The sequence below is a fragment of the Platichthys flesus genome, chromosome 19 (genome assembly GCF_949316205.1).
Source record: "Platichthys flesus chromosome 19, fPlaFle2.1, whole genome shotgun sequence".
Lineage (NCBI taxonomy): Eukaryota > Metazoa > Chordata > Actinopteri > Pleuronectiformes > Pleuronectidae > Platichthys > Platichthys flesus.
The window spans coordinates 6766031-6784046 of NC_084963.1; the positions used below are offsets into that span (position 1 = coordinate 6766031).

Here is an 18016-nt window from a genome sequence, read left to right on the forward strand (position 1 = left end):
ACTTCCTTTTGTCTTTATACGTTTACTATAAGAGCTAGACAATCATGGGTAGGATTGTTCGGCCTTGGCGGAGGTATGCGCTCCACTGAAAGCCATTCGAGTTGATCTTTTCAATTTTGTCGAGGAATAAAAATCCAATTCACTGTGGCTGGCAGAACAAATTTGGCCCACATCGGGGCACTGTGGCAAGGCAACCAGTATGCAGATCCTTTTTGGTCCTAATGACAGCCGCTGACGTGCTCGCACTTTCGAGTGTCACATTCTGACTCTCTGGTTTAGTCAGATTAGACACGGCTGTAAATGAGTGACAATGGAGCTGTAGCCAGTAACCCGGCTCAGAAACCAGCACTCTAGCAGAACACATGCTGGAAGGGGACGCTCCGTACCTCTGGATGACTTCTGCCGAATCCTGCTCCCTCTCTCTCCTTTTTCTCTGAACAAATCCCCGGAAAGCCCTGCCAGGACGTGGCACAGTATTAAAGGGATGAGAGAGGGAGGATGCTAGCGTAGCGAGGGGTAGGGCAGTGCAGGGAGGCTGATGCCAGGCCTTTTAGCTGCAGGGTTTGCTGGGCTGTGAAGGGGCGGCTGTTGAAGGTAGGCAGCGGCTAGCTTTGACTAAAAAAACCAGAGAGCCAAATCACATCACCAGCCTAAATCTTCTTTTCTGTTCACAGATGTGCCAGTATGCATGTGGCATAGTCCATCTTCCAATAGATACACTGATCTTGTGACCTCATGTAGCTTCTCAGCTGTATTTCTCAAAGGGATAGTTCATATATTTCTTCATACTTTCCCAGACCCACCCATGGATGCTTGATTTTTATATCCTCAGGGCTAAATTAGCAGCTCCACTCAAAAAATACTTATACTACAAAGCTGGGGGTCTAATACATCTCATTCACAGCATGGTGTTAATACTTCGAAGATGCATTTAGTACAGTTAAGCTATAATCCACATGCTAAGGCAGAAAAGTAGTAGTAGAAGCATTTGACTCATTCACTGTGGAACTTGGAGAGTGATCTGTTAATTTGGAAGTGGAAAGTGATTCCTCAAGGTTCACACTGGGCTCCCATGTGTCAAAGTACCAACACAGTGTAAAATGCAGCACTTTCAAATGTGTGGTTATGTCTTCAACAGATTTAATTGCAGTTGACCAGGGAATGTGTAAACCCACAACCCTGTGAAGCCGGTTAACAATTTTTAAAAGCAGAGACAATGCTCAAGATACAGCCTCTCCCACCAGGTTAAACATAATGAGTTCTGTGTTCAGCAGGTTTACTATGGGTACTTTGACTCTGGGTAAGCAGAAGAAAGAAGTTATTGAGATTCCCCCAAAACAACATGTCACCTTAATGAAAGGTATTGGTGTTATTCCATATAACACCAATACCTTTAGAATCTTGTCTTGTTGGACAAATATATACGTTTGATCCTCTTATGGTTTGATTTGATGACAACAAGAACAAAAAAAAAGTCGGCAGAGGTTAGAGCAGCGTAGGTTAGCTGGGTTTAGTTAGCCAAGGTGCGGTTGGAGGAGGGGATGTTCGGAATGAAATGTCAAGGCTTTGCTTGGTAATTCACTATTGTAAGCATTCATCTAATGGCTCAATGAACTCCCCTGTAAGGCTATACACAGAGCTTCAATACTGGATACGTGTCCTTCAAGGTTTCATCGGACTTATACATGGCTGAAATAAACTGGCTGCATTGATTTCTTCTGAAAGTACGATTGATGAAATGGATTTACCAGACGGCATTAAGGATCATATGTTGGCTCTTTAAATACTCGTTATTAACAAATCCCTTGCGAGCCAGTTGCCACAGTCGATGCCAAACATGGCAAAAAAGTCTGCCAGCATAGATTCAGTGATATTTAGTGATGTCTGTTGAGTGGGATTACAGCACAGACACGACAGCCACAAAAGTCTTAAATGGCCAAACTCTAACTAATGCTGTGTGCTGAGTGTGTCTCTGAGTCTGTGTATGCGCCAAACTGATTGGGCGAATGTGAGCTTACAGGCTTTAGGTCAGTCGTCATTTAGACGGACATGTTTCCTGACTTGAGCTTGGCAGAGTGTATTTCTCTGGACTTGATCCCCTACTCTTGAAAATCCTGAAACTCAATTATCCCCGTTTTGGTCATTTGATAGTTTAGACTTTGTTTGTGCTGAGTAGGCTTTTACCTGACAAAAAAAAAAATTATTACCGAAAAAAAGGTTTTTCCTCACAATAATAGTGGGAGACTCACAGCTACCTATCCACCTACTACACAAACACGCACACAGACCTCTAAAGCTCCCTTTAATCTGTCCTTTACACAGCTCAAGGATGAAAGTTAAATGGTAGCTATTAAGTTAGGGAACAGCATTTAAGGACAAGAGGAAAGCGAGGTTAAAAAAATAAAATAACAAAAAGCAAGCTGGGAATAATAATACTCACGATATTCTGTTTGACGGTCCCAAGAATAACAAGAGAGCAAGAGGAGAGGAGAGACAGAAAAATGCAGTTAAGGCAACAGTGTGAAAGTTAAAAACTGTTGTGGAATCAAATTAGCATATTCATGACTTGCCCACATTGTATTTGCCATCTAGGGTCAGCTGGTTCCTGCCCTTTCTGTTTACTTCTCTATCTCACTGTGCACACATATACTGTATATACAGACAACTTGCCAATTTAGCTTTTCTCATTTACATGTTTCTGTTTCTGTTGTCACACAATAATATGAGTATGTTATTGTAAGCAACGGCTAAAGGGAAAACTCCTACACTCTGCTGGTTAACCAATTGTGTAACCTCCTCACTCAGCCTGTAGCTGCAGCTATATTTTGATTCAGCCAATGAAATACAAAAGGTACATGCCTTTTGTATTTTCAAAGTCTCTATTTTGGGGGTTTAATTACTAATTAGGAAATAATTGATTTCTGTCTATAGCCAATATGTTGAAAAAACAGGGTTAGGGTTAGGGTTATCTTAAAGTTAAACAATGATGGTGTCAAATGCTCCTTGAATTCACCAACAGGAAAACCTTTAAAATCGATCCTGCCTTCTACTGCATTACCACAGATCGATAACCTAACATTAGCCCCCCCAAAAAAGAGAGACAATGATGGACTGTCCTGTTTGATTAAGCCTCACAGGTCTGGAGGCTGATTTTATAGCTGAGTGGACTGAAAATAAATATCATGCTGGCGGGAAGGAAGTCAATATAAGACAGAGAAAATTGTTGGAGCTAGTGTAAAGTATGCAATCTACAGTTAATGATCTAAAACATGCTTAAACACAGGTAAGGTACATTAACTTTGTATGTTTGTGTACATGTGATTTTGAAACACTCACGCCTGCATGGTCGTCGTGGCTGTTTGAAAGGAGAACATGTTTTCCTTGGGGAACCAGTTAGTGTCCTCTGCAATCACAGAGAGAAATGATGATACCGATGTTAAGTGGAGATAAGTAAAGAAAAATCTGCCGCATTTGGCAAATGTTGTCATAAATACAGTAGAAATATGGAAGCACAAAACTAGTGATGTCACCGGCACTCCACAGTCCACCACTCCACAAATGGAGGGAGGGAGACACACAGGAAGAGACAGCAGGGGAGAGAGATGGGGAGACGGAGAGTCAGAACTACAGACCACCACGTACCATCCAACATCAAGCCCTCAATCCCCACCAGACCTGAGAGGATATAGATTTGAAAAAAGTATCTTTGAACCTAAAAGTTTAATACTAGCTCACTTTTAATCTATGTTACTCCAAACAATATGCGATTGAACTTATTTTACTTCTATTTCAAAGTAAAGCAACTTAGAATTAAACATGTATTATATGTATTTATTACTAAATATGGACGAAAGGTTTAAAAAGTTAACTGAAGGGGCCTTAAAATAACAAAAGAAGCCATGAGTTAATACTTCAAACTGACTAATGGGAAAGTGACATTAAATGGATCCTTTATGTTTCTGTAAAAAATAGTCGTTAGCAAAATCTCATTGCCCTTAAGCATGTTAATCATAGACTTTATATGACGATGGAAGACAAGACATCTCCTCAAAAGTGAGGCAAAATCATCTGGATCATGTCAAGTGTTTGTTCAAATGCTTATTTCTCTGGTAATTTGAGTTTCAATTAGTTATTTGATGGAATAAAAAATGGTCTGAATGGTCAAGATTGAAAGCTGAGGTTGACTCGCGATTGGTCAAGCTCATAAATCAGCAGGATCTTGATTCCACAACTCCACACCAGGATCACTACTGTGCAGACTTTTTTGTTCTTCAGTTTTGTACAATTGGAGGAATTGGAGACATGTTGTCCATCCTTATTTACAGTCTATTCTGATCACAATGAGTATTTTTCCTCCAGATAATTAAAAGTAGTCAAATACAATTTCCTCTCTGGTCTGATACCAAACCTGTTGATCCCAGCCACAGGGCCTCATGATCAGCCCTGCTCCCCCCCCTCCCAGCCCTGTTTGGATTTCAGCGCCTCGCCCTTCCTCTGTGTCGTCCACCCTCTCACCTCTCTCCAGCCCAGTCACCCGGTCCACACTCCACATCCGTTCTAGGCGTCTGTGATGCTTGCCTGCCTCTCGGGGCGCACTCTCCAGGTCCAGGGAGCCCTGGCTCCGCGAGGGGACGCCGCTGCACGAGTCACAGGCCAGCCCACTGCACTCGGCATCCCCCTTTCCACCCTCGCCCCAGCTGCGGATGTTGTGGGCGCTGACAGATGTCTGCAGCGGGGGTTGTGACAGGTGATGGTGGTGGTGGGAACGGTGGGAAGGCTGCTGCTGGTTGCCACTGCTGCTTCCACCCGCCCCGCTGCTGGACGGCGAGTTGGTGCCTGCGGCGGCATGGTGGTGGATCCCGTGGTGGTGGTTGCTGTGGTGATGGTTGCTGTGGTGGTGGCTACTACCACTGTTGCTGGCCCCACGGCTGCTGCCATGGTGGTACTGTGTCGGAGATGAAGAGGCGGAGGAAGGGGAGGTGGAGGGCTGGATCAAGCCACCTCTGGATCCCGGCCCGCCACTCCCCGTCTTCTCCTTCAGGACGTCCAGTTCTAGGCTCTCCTTGCTGCCCCGGCCGCTGCTCATCAGCATACCGTGCTGGGTAGTGATGGTGTACACGCGGGCAGGCTGCAGGGTGCACTCTACACACTTCAGCTGGTCTTCCTCGGCCGAGAAGCTGCGCTCAAGGGACAGCCTTGCTGGGTTGTTAGAAATGGTGATGGAGGGAGGAGGTGGCTGGAACAGGCCTAGTGGCTGCTTCACGAGGCTGGACTCAGGGTTGTCCTCACAGCCCTTTGCGGTGTTGGCGCAGGGGTGGAGGTGGTTGTTGTTGTTGGGGCCACTCGTGTCACTCTGTGACTCTGGGTCAGGACCCACCAAGGTTTCACACAGAAGATGAGCTAGAGGGTTGGAGAGAAGGGCAAACACGAGTGTCAGAGGAATAGACCAAGATTAGAAAAAGAGAGAAAGGAAAAAAAAAGAAGAAGACAAGTTGAGGATGACAGAGGATACTATCATCCTCTTTCTGCAGTTATCAGCCATTGTAGTACACACTAATGTGCCTCGCCTCAGCAGAGGATAAGGTAAAGCAGGTGAAGGAAGGATTAAAGACCACAAAGGAATATGCAGAGCAGCAGAGAGGGGTGGACAAATGGCATGATGGCAGAGACGCTGACCTGATCCGTTTCGGTTTTCAGAGTGTGTGTGGGACAGGTTCTCTCCAAATGCTCGTGCTGCTCTGTGGGGACACACACATGACACACACATAAAGACATTAATTCATGGGAAGAGAAGAGGGGTGAGTGCGAGGAGAGAGGAAAGGGGAGAGAAGAGAAGAAAGAAGGGCAAGGGAATTGTAAATTATAAACCCTAATTGCTTTCTTTGTAGACTGTAGCCACCCACAGATTAAGATGCAGCTGTTTTATCTCCACACCTCAGGCGGCCACAGGCTGAGAGACGGACAGAGACAGCAGGAGGATATAGACCGAGGGAAAGTTTTAGGTTGCGTTTTAGGTTGCATCAGAAATTTCCAGGCCCTAATATAGGAATCGGCATCGGCCCCCAAAAGTCCATATCGGTCTGTCTTTACTCTTTACTCTGGGCCCTAACGACTATTTTAACACTGCAGCTATTATCCATTATTCAACAACTAACTCCTGTACTTACTTGTCATGTCGCATTACAAGATACATACTGTATGCAAACTGACTTAAACTCGGAGATTTCAATTTGTATATTGCAAAACACACCCGCTTGAATCAGTGAGATTTTTCTGTTTTTAGAAACGTGGTGTACAAATCACTATGCAAAGTTTACTGAGCTTATATTGACGTGATCCAAAAAAAAAAACTGATGTGTTTACAGTGGTTGTTTCGCTGTCAGGGGCTGATTAAGTGTTTACATCTTTCACTCTAGCAGGAAAATAGCCTCTGCTCCTAGTGGTTAGGTTTCCCTAATGTAGTTGATGTCAGGGGTGACTGCTGATGCACACACACACACATTCACACACACATACACAGATAAGAAAGAGAGAGTGGTACAGAAGAGTCTCCTGCATACAGGGGGAATGTGTGTGGGTGTACGCCTCCTCCCTCGCTGCTCTTTCAATTATTAAAGCCTGTCCAAAGCAGCAGGCATATTGACATAGGCAGTCTCTCTGTCTCTCCCGCTGACAGACACACACACACACCTCAACAGTGCTCTAAAGCACCACCTTTCCTTTCTTACACTTTTTTTCTTATTTATTCATTTCTAGTTCCAATACACCAGGAAGCAGTTTACCTACAGGACCTTCTAAAAAGCTACGATGGGACATGTGTGACCTGAGCAGGTCCTATAAATGAAACGTTAAGCTGCTGAAAATATGCTCCTTTGAATGTAGCTTGAGTTCGACAACAACGCCAACACTGAGGCTATAAGGGACCCTTATTTTGGCGTGTTTTTAGACAGGAAATTGAGTTTTCCTTTCACAAACGTAGCAGGAGATTGTCCAGGTCAGACATGTTCACTATCGGGATGAGGGGTCGCACCTGGGTAGAGCACGCAGGAGGCGGCACACCATGCATACGAATCACATGCATTCGTTCACAGCACATTCACATCTTTTCATCCTGAGATATTTGTAACAGTCCAGTTTCCCATCAGTTGTGGTTTTTGCCGTCAACACCGGGAGGAAAAGTTCTGGCAAATGTCTGGAGCAACTGACTCAGACATTTGAATTCACATCACTTCAGTGCATGTCTGAAAAGCTGCAGGCCCTGAGCTGTGCACCTCTGAATTCAGGTGCTTTTACTATGTCCCGCTGCAGCAGGGGAAACCGCTTGTGCCCTGTGCAGCATGAAATCAGATCACAGCTGCTCACGGCGTGTTAGAAATAGGCAGAAAATTGATTAACTTAAAACAAAATCGATTTATTTGGCTGCACTGCACAGAGGCTGTTGCTGTTCTTGCTGTAACCACTAGTAACCACGACTGTTGCCAGATCAACCAGGACTGAAAAGACAACTTTGACACTTAGTGAATGCTGTCTACAGTTTTGTAGACATATCCCAACAAAACTGATCAGATTTGCACAAACCACTTGACTGTGAATTGAGAGGAAACTGCCAAGTGGCTCTCAGACCCCTTGAGGGTCTGGGGATCCAGGGTATTTGCGCCCTGTGGTCAGTTGTCAGCCGTGTGCATGAGGCAGGAATGTGCTCTGGAAGTGTTCTGTATTCATTAACTTACACTAATGATCGTGTACTTTAATGCAGAAACATATTACCGTAATGAAGTTTGTGCCTCAGTTCTGATTTGCCACGTTAGAACTGCAAACATAATCATTAACACTTTAAATTACAGAACATCCTCGGGTGGACCATTTGCTGCATGAAAACAAGGCTTACCAGAACTTCTACGTGCATTTCATTTTTCGGGGGGGCATAGTTAAAAAATGCACATGTCTCTCTGATTCCTCCGTTTTTACTCCTGTTGCTGAGGACCTCAGCCAAAGTGAGATTTTTGGGGGGGGTTGTTATTGAGAGGTTCTGCACGTGCCGCTGCAACATCATCCAGTACTATACTTCTATAAATAGCTCAGCACACATGTCACTGCGATTCTGGCAAACTGCATCTTCTCTCTTTAAATTCTTGTTCTGGTGCATGTGAGCCTTTGTAAATATTCCATGGCAAAAGAAAAAAGAAAGGACAGAAAACCTGAAGATAAATCTCTGTCTTTATATTTAAGTAAGACTCCCAGTTGAGGACAGTAGTGATCGATGCAATGTGCGCTCTTATCAGCCGGTGTCCCTCAGACATAATCATTATGTCCTGCTGTTTTATTATTCAACAGGACGGCCACTCTAGTTAGAATCACCACACAATGTTGCGAGAAACTTCCGTCATGCATTATCCATGACCGTTGGAAAACAATGGAGCATAATACGTCTCGATCCATCCACTAAACAAAACCCGTGCCCCCCTGCTGTGCTCTCTCATGTTACTGCGCCCACTCCATATACATGATATGTGAGCACCTCAGGGAGACACAGGTGTGTGAGGTGGCGAGAGGGGAAGAGATACTCTACAAGCGCATGTGGAAATGAGGAGGGAGACGCTGTGTGCGCACAGGCAGATTTGAAATTGGTGCATGCTTTCAGACATGTGACAGGGGGTTTGAGGAAAGAGGGGAGGAGGGGAGTGTCAGAGGCAGGGAGATGGGATTGCAGCAGAGAGACAGAGCGGGGTAAACTTGAGGAAACAGGCAGAGAGAGCGCAATGGAGACAGTGAGGGAGGAAGAAATACAAGTGGCAGAACGTTCAGTTTCCTCCTCAGGGCGACGAAACCATTTGAAAATCAACTCAACTTTAAAATCCTCATTTACCCTCTCAAAGGGCTCATTGAGTGTGATATGGACAATATGAAAACTGCAGTTTAATGCCTCTCGAGGTTGCTGCTGATTAAAATTTGATTTTATATTATTTTGGAGTGGGACAATGTAAGCACACGAGTCAAACAGGAGCAGGAAGAATGGTGCAGGATCAAGTTCAAGTGGATGAGATCAGATGGAATTAGATATTTAGAAGATTCTCGGGGGGAATCCTGGTTCGGCCATGGCCTCTCTGTGTGGAGTTTGCTGATGGGTAATGTTAATAGGAGCCTTTCCACTGTCTGTCTCTGTATGTTGACTCTCTGACCCTGTTGCCCAATATGAGCTGGGGTCAGTTCCATCTCCCCCTGCGACCCTCAAGAGGATGAGTGGTATAGATAATGGATGCATAGCAATGTAGAGGCAGAGGAGATGGACACTGTGAGAGTGAAATCTTAAACCGGCCTGTACCTGAGAAGATCATTACACTGATGTTGCATGTTTCCCCCAATGGATATTCTATTGATGATGTTTTCCAGATTCAAAACTCTGTTTAGTAGCTTTTCTGGAGCCTATAATCAAATCACATGTCTTCAACGTAGATGGACTTTGTTCAGTTGTCATGGAACTGTAGATAATTAAATAAAAAATAAAAAATATGTTCTAACTTTAAGTGTATAACTGTACTGTGTCCATTCACATTGAATCGACTCTGAACGTCAGTTCATGGTCCAGGAAGAGCTCAGAAAAAAAAAAGATATACCATTCCAAAATTCCAGACCAAATCCACATTCCCCATTCCCTATGTATATGTTGAGTTTGTCTTTTGTCTTACATGAGGGTTAAATGTCCTGACAGTCTGCTTGGTGGGTGCAGTGCTTTTCTGCTGCCAAGAGAAACGTCACAGTGTCCTTGAACACAACAACTGGGAATACTGGAAACAATCCTCGATCTCAAATACAACAAGATGTTGTTACCTCCACAATGGAGCTTATGGTTTTGCCCCGTCAGTTTGTTTGTCAATAGAATAACACAATAACTCCTGAACGGACTTTCACGATACTTAGTGGACGAATGGGACTTGAGCCAAGAAAGAAGCCATAAATTAAGGTGTGGATCTGGACACAGGGGTGGCTCCAGGGTGTGTTTTTTTCTGCATTGCAAGATATGGTTGATTTTTTTCCCATTTTCACCAGTTTCCCAAGAGACAATGGATCCTAATGAAAAATGAATGTGTGTTATTCTGTGCTGCTTGTTTGATCTTAAGGGAATAGTTGAGCTTGGCGGTGATATGCTACCATTCTACTTTGTGATTTTATTTCATTAGCGTCTCCTTGTGATTTCCATTTCAACATGACATTATTTATCAGTGCTTTTCGAAACCCTTGCAAATCACTATTTGAAAAATAAATACTCCGGAGATATCTCACCTGAGACATAAACAAGCTGCTCATTACCAATTGATGAAATGACAAGGCTGCTGTAAGGTCCATCGTGTGGGATGGAACTAAATTCCAGAAGTAGCTCTAATCCTGTTATGTAAACTTTGAGTGGGTATAATGTGACACCTGAAGCTCCCATCTCCTGTCCGTGGTCATTTGTTCTGTTCCTTGCTGAGTGAACATGAGCCTTTGTCGGGGTTCACGGTTCAACTGATCCCGCCGCGTACTTAGCGTCTTCACAAGCTGAATGAGTCAGACACAATTACACACACTCCACTTGCTGAACACTTTACCCCACGAACTCCACTAAGCACTCTGCAGACGCATTAAACGCTCCTTGACGGCAGGAAGATGCACCTCAGCGCTTCAACTCTTTAAATGGACCCAGACAGAACAATGGTAAACTAGATACTAGCATGGGAACATTACAAAACTGTAAACATGTTATTTTTCCTTCTCTCTCATTCTGCTTATTAATGGATGTAGATGCTGAAATGTGACTAATTCCAGTGAAACTTTATACACTTATCTTTGACTCTTTTTCTCTGATTGTCCTAAATGTTCTTTTTCGCCCACATTTATGAATACCCATCAATCAATGGCCAGTTTTCCCAGCTGGGTTTGCTTGTATATGTGCCAGGCAACCAAACCATGGTTTATTAAAAGAAAGTAAAAAGCGACTATGTTTTCTTTTTTTTCTACCACTCACTCACTGTTGTAGGGGTAACGCCGCGCCGTCATTGGCTGAGGGAGAAAGCACAGATAAGTGGGGTTTACTTTAGATTCCTTTGGAGGGAGTAGGGGCGCTTGTTTTGATGCAGCTGATGTCTCTGATTAAAATGCTGCAGGATCATTGTCAATTAAAAACGAGATTGCAATTTTAAAATAATTCACGCAGCCCTATGTCATGGTGGAGGACGATAATGATAAATTGTATGTAACATTGATTATTTAATCAGTATACTTGTTTATTTTACTTAATTAGCTGAAAGCATGATTATTATTATTTGTTTATTAAATACTTCTATTTTTATCTGCTTCTTAATACAAATCCACTTATTTTGTAGTTTTCTTTGAATTCAAGCTGCAATGTACCAGCTGACTTGTGTAAAGGTAGTTATGGGATGGCAAATGTTTCATTGCCACGTACAGTATTTCCATTATCGATCCTTATCCAATCATCATGTGCCGTTTCCCTGTGGATCCTGGTGCTGTTAAACATCTCTTGACAGTATATCTTCAGAGGACAGCAGCTCATGGCTGAAACCGGGCAATCGTTCCCCTGGCAGTGCTCCCACTGGTCTGGATGTCATCAGAGCGGATGTCTTCCTGGGTGTCTCTCCACCGTAAACAATGGGCTGCCAAGCAAAGAGATTCCTCACTCTGAACGCTCCTTAATCGAATCTTCCTCTCACATGGACTAATTGAATTGGGTTCCCCATACACACAGACCCACACACAGCGGCGCATACAGACACAAAACTTCACAGCTGGAGCGATGAGGACCTGTTGAGAGCACTGTGGTGCAGGTTGAGGGCCAAGGGGACTTACAGAGCTTTAATTGCAGTCTTGAAAGTGCAGTGCATTATGGGACTTCTGGGAGCGAAGCCACTGATCAGGGAGCTGATTAAAATGTCAGTACAGTAGTGGCTCTCCACATTGTCCCCCACCACTTGCAGCACCGTTTTGTGCAGCTGGTTTAGAAACACACACACACTAACACAACAGACGCAGCTGTCGGTTTCACCGCAGTAGCTTAGATATTATTTACTTCCAACTTGTAAATGGATACACAGCTTTTTTCACAGCAGACTTGTGTTTCCATTCATCAGGTTCTTCAATAAGCGCAAAATGAAACCTGAGTATAAATGGCAGAAAAACGGCTGAGGTATTGCAAACAGGTGTATTCACTGTATGTATCAATGAAAGACAAATAGCTGCATTGGAAAGAGTCTTAATAAATCCTTATGAACCTTGTGACTGCTAGAAAACTAGACAAAATATCATATCTGCAGAGACGTTGCTCAAATGATTCCAAGAAACACATATGACATGATACACGGATCAGCCACAACGTGAAAAGCAGCTACTTGTGCTAATGCAGTGGCCGATTGACACAATTCAACACTAGCTGATGGGAAATTCAAATTCAAATTTGTATTGAAACTTGAACAGTTTGCCGATCATTTGATTTTTTTAATTGCATGTTTAAAAAAGATCACAATACATTTGAAGTATAACTTGGCAGAAAAAATAATGATCTAGTGAAACAGGACCATACAATTGATCTTCAATGTCTTACAAGCTGGTTCTTGAGCTTTCAGCTGTGGATCAGCCAATGAGATAAGTTGGCTCAGTTGCTCTCAAGCTGTGGAACTAGTGCCTAAAGATTGGAAAGTCTGAACATCTATTTTTGAAAAAACTGAGGAGTCTTGAGTTGGGATTGTTTTTTCAAATGATAAATAAAGAGCAGAACAAAAATGCACGATAGCAGACAGATAAACAATCAGAAAACACTGCTGGAGTCCTAATCATTCCTCCGACTGTAAAATCTGCCTCCTTCAGCGTATTTATAGCAGTAATGTAATCGTCTGATTGAAGAACAGAGGAGGAAAGAAGAATGAGATGGATACTGAACATATGACTAATATATACTGTGTTTATACATTTATAAAATGAAAAGGAAACGAGGAAGCAAGATATTCGGCAAAGAGAAGAGAAAACTTGACAGGGAATTTGACACTTTGTTGAGCTTGACTGAATCTAATTAGAAAAAAAAAGACACCAGAGACCGTTATGTAACAGCCTTTGACCTCATGACTGAGTGACGGCAGCTCTATGACAGAGACAGTCGCACCTGTCGAGTGTCCTGAATGAACTCAGGCACAATATTTAATTTGCATCCGTCGGTAAGGACCAACGCTTTTATCTCTCGCACCATCTTTCACAACCCAGGGACGGCTATTGTCCGATGCCCTTCAGCCGAACCGCAGCACAGCTCAAGCTGTCAGCATGATCAAAGCATGCGCTCCTTCACTCAGTGTCGCAGAGTACTGGTGTGTAAATTGAAGGTAATCTCCCTTTCTCTCTCCTCTCTCTCTCTTTTTTTCTCCTGGCTCTCAGTTGCTCGCTACTTCTCGTGGCCGGCTGGAGGAGAGAGTGTGACCTGTTTCATAACCAGACATCCATAAACTTAAGATGACATCCGCACGGATTAACATCGGGCATGAGGAGGGAACCTGAGTCTCCTTAATGTTTTCTGTATGTATTCCAATATGAACCTGCTCACCCGCAAGTGTGGTGACGACACTGCTCGTCTGTTGGTGCTTTTCAAAATAAGACGCACAGGGTTTTTCGGATACAACACCAGGTCAGATTAACATCACGCTAGTGCCATTTCCACAAAGGATCACAATTCTTAATGGCTGTGAGATTCATTGCCATCCAAAGCAATTAATGTGGAACACTCTATAGACTCTCTCTCTTTCTCTCTCTCTCTCTCTCTCTCTCTCTCTCTCTCTCTTTCTCTCTCTCTATCTCTCTCTCTCTCTCTCTCTTTCTCTTTCTCTCTCTAAGACTGTGCAAGAGAGTAAAGTTATGAGGAATGACGAGTGAGTTGAGATTTACTCCTGATTCTTAGGAGTTAAAATCATAGGTTGAACTTAAGGGTTTTAAAAGTGTTTGGGACATTTTATATTTGATATATGTCAAGGGACATTTCAGCCAGAGCTGTAACATTTAAGATTCAGAGGATTCAGGGTCCGGGCTGCCCTTCAGACACACTGGAGAACAGAGGAGCGGGCATAATGAGATGGAGTGAGCAATTCAGTGCAACACTGCCTGTATGCATGTAGATACAGTATGTGTGTGTGTGTGTGTGTGTGTAGTTTTGTGTTTGTGTGTGTGTGTGTGTGTGTGAGGTTAAGAGGAGTGAAAACAATTTTCGGTGCTCGCCTCCACATTCATGAGGTTGTGTGCAGGTGAAAAACTGATAAATATTGGATGCGATTCAGCTGCATTTCCTCGTCTATGGGAGCCAAGGTTCATTCTGCCATTAAATCCCTAAAAATTAAACTCTGGATAATGTGTGTTTGAGCTCCTGTGCTTGTGAGTGAAAGAGAGAGGGTGTGAAACCGATAATGGGGTACTCGTTTTTGTACCTCTTTAGGACATTTTCCAGCATAAACACTGACCTTGTCAGCACCAGTGACCTCATGGGGACCTCTGGGTCCTCTGGGGTTCTGGTTAAGATTAATGGTAAGATGGGAATCTTGGTTATATATGAAGCAGTTATGCTTAAGGTTTGGGAATAAGGTTTTGTTAAGAATGTCCATGTTAAAGGAAAGTCAATGCAAAGCCTTAATTAGGATAGCTGTGCAATGCTTTGTGTGAGTGTGAGAGAGAGAGAGAGAGAGAGAGAGAGAGAGAGAGAGAGAGAGAGAGAGAGAGTTGGTCTAAAGGATAGTATTTTTTTCTTCAGGTCTAAAATGGAGCTACATCTGACACAACTGGTGTACCACACACACACAGACAAACACACACACACGTGTCTCCATGACTTCAAAGAACATTACAGATTTATTTCCTGGAGACCTACACAGTTACTACCTGCCCAGCCCTAACGCTAAACCTGAACCTGAGCCTTAAACTTAACCTTCAAACATGTCTTCACCTTAACATACAATGATTTACATTATGGGAACTTCCTTTTAGTTCCCATAAGGACGACAAGTCTCTGTGAAGGGACTGTGTAAACATATTCAGGTCCCCACAGCATGAGTAATACATGGACTACACACACTCTCATAGGATTACTGCTCAGGATACCCTCTGTAGTCACTTTCTGTTTAGTATGGGCATCACATCCTCATCTTGCTTTCAAGGTGGCACACTTGCACGCTGCTCTGCCTGCACAGGCTGTGTAATGCAAGTAAATGTGACATGCATATGAAATGCAACACAACACACACAAATACTCAGAGAGAGAATGACGTAATAGCACATCAGCCCACATCTGTGGGTTTGGAGTCTCTGTTCTCAAGTCAAGGTCATTCATTGACTGATCTGAAGTCAGACACACTGGGGCTTTGCTGTGGAGCCGGGAAACGCTCAGATCTCACTCTGAAGGAAATCAGCCTGTGTGCACTTCACGTGCAGGCATGGGATCACACAGACACACGTGCTCCTCACCAAACTGCAGCTTCATCTCAGCCCCTTGCAGACGGTGCATGCAGCCAGCAGCACAGATGTGGGGGGTTTAGCTGCAAGCGCACGTATGCAGCTGCGTGCAGATGTGACCCTTTAAAGACATAAAAATCCATGCAGCCCATAAACCCTGAGTGTCTTATCGGAGGGAGTCGTTAACAGCTCTTAACGGGTTGGACTCCAGCCGAACGGTCTGAGTCCTCGCGCTGCTGGACCCACGAGCAACCCCCCTGTCCTCTGTGACTGCCCCTGTAACTGACCGTGATGGGTGATCACCGCAAACGACCCGATGGATTACAAGTGATTGATTAATTGACAGCTGGATCATTTGCCCGCCGGGGCGTGAAGCCGGCAGCCGCAATCCAGCCCCCCCCCCCCTGCAGATCGATGCGTCCCGGGCAGAAAGAAAAAAATCGTTTCTGTTTAAATTACTATAAAAACCAAACAGTTTGTTTTTTTTAAACAGCTATTTCAGGTGAGGCCGAAGTGAGACAATGAAGGAGGGGGCTTGATCGATGTGAGTCACAGAAACCCTCGCTTTGCCTCTGCATGACTTTCATTACACAATGATGCTCTTTCAGAACAACCGTAAAAGCTCCGACGCGCCAGAGGCAAACATCCATCCAGCCCCGTGAGAGAGGAAGGATGACTGGAGCGGGTTATTCGGCCCCTCGGGTCGGCTTCATGTGCTCACTACGGGGGCGGTGCAGAGGGAATAAAGTGGGATTTAAACACACATTTGCTCAGGACCATGACTGAGTCCGCGCAAAGAGCCCCTGCGCATTACAAAGACACACATAACGCAGCGGTGTAATTCACTAAAACACACGTGCCTCTCCACTTGTCTCCCACCTGGAGACTGAACCCCCTCCAGTCCAGACTCCCAGAAGCTTCTGGAACACATACATCGCAGGTAGAACCGAGCGCCACACGCACTCACCTAACTTTTGCTGCCACGGAAGATATCGCATCGTTTCTCAAATTCTTCCTCTTGGACACGGCAGTTCCCATGCTGACATGGAACCGACGCAGGCAGGAAAACAGCTCATTCCAAAAGGAGTCGGAGGAAAGGAGGGATGAGACGATGAGAGACTGTGGAGGGAGTGAGAGAGGGGGGGAAAAAATGCTGCAAAAAAAGAGAAAGTTGAAGTGATGGGAAATCCAGGAGCAGGCACGTTACGCACGAGTTCTGCAGAGCAAATGATGCAAAAAAAGGAGGAGGAGAGGACGTCAGCCTCTCTCTCTCCCTCTCTCTTTCTCTCTCTCCTTCTGTGTGTGTGTGTGTGTGTCTCCGGATATGAGCAGTGTGTGGCTGAAAATACACCCCCTCTCTCTCCCCCTCTCTCTCTCTCTCTCTCTCTCATTGATGTGAGAATGCAATGGTAGAAGGACGGCTTCATCATCTTCATCATCATCTTCACCATCAGGGGAGGGGGCGTGTGCACATTAGGTATTTCTGGACACTGGTGGTGCCACTGAACCCTTTGCTCTTCACCGCATCCCTTTTTTGGACCATTACCTGTGTATCTTTATTCATCCATCACCGGGCGCTATGTAATTGGTCATTTTGTTAAAACCACTCTCTCGCCCACTTCCACACTGGAAAGCAAGCAGAGACTCTTGTCCACAGCCAAGGACGATTAGAGCAGTGAGGTTGAGGTTGACTTCAAACTGTGGCAGGAAAACAAAGGCTATAAGAGTGCTGGTTTTATTTTGAAGTTTGAATGTTATCCGGGTGATTTATATGGAGAGAAGTTTTTGAATTGAATTGAATTGAATCATCTAAAAAGACTCTTTGGTTCACGGTTTCTCCAGGTGCTCCAGCTTCCTTCCACAGTCCAAAGACATGTAGTTTGGTGTAAGGTTAACTGGAAACTGTAAAATGACTGTGGTTGAACTTGAGTGTAAATGGTTAGTTGGCCCTGTGATACGCTGGCGACCTGTCCTGGATGTACCGCACCTCTCACCCAATATGGGCTGGGATTGGCTACAGCACTGAAACTCTCAAAGGATAAGTATTAATTTAGCCTTTACATCAACATGGTGATCAAATTAGTGAAGCTTTACATCTTTAGGCCTCACTATGGGGTCTGACTTAAATGTATTGTTAAGAAATCAAACAGTTAAATTAAATCACAAACTCAATATTTAGAAACTTAGTTATAAAAGTCCTTAATTCTTCTTGTTTAGGGCTGAGTCATGGTTTGAGACACAAAGACTGATAAGATGATACAATTCGGCTTCACTTTAAATACAAAGGTAATTTAATAATTTATATGTGTTTGTGCTATCTGTGAAACATGGGTTTACATACTAATTTCATAAGTAAGGTAATGAAAGCTCAATAGGCCGCACCTGCAGTGTGATCCCTTGGGTTACGTCATCATGATACGAGGATGTGGGCATTTGTAGTGCGCTTCTGATCTTGGTTTCAGAATTGTTACACCTATGATGTGATGCACATATCACACAAACAGACCAACTGAGGCCGCAGACTCATCACCCAGTTCAGGCCGAT

General features: G+C 44.1%; 1 protein-coding gene across 1 annotated transcript in view; it reads right to left on the minus strand.

Moving 5' to 3' along the window:
* nsmfa (NMDA receptor synaptonuclear signaling and neuronal migration factor a) overlaps positions 1–16655 on the minus strand; it is a 34774-nt gene extending 18119 nt beyond the window's left edge. The window contains 4 exon segments of the mRNA XM_062412255.1: positions 3331–3403; positions 4516–5400; positions 5677–5738; positions 16439–16655. Of these exon segments, the coding sequence (XP_062268239.1) occupies positions 3331–3403; positions 4516–5400; positions 5677–5738; positions 16439–16509 (1091 nt within the window). The 5' untranslated portion in view covers positions 16510–16655.
* Positions 16656–18016: the final 1361 nt, after the last annotated feature.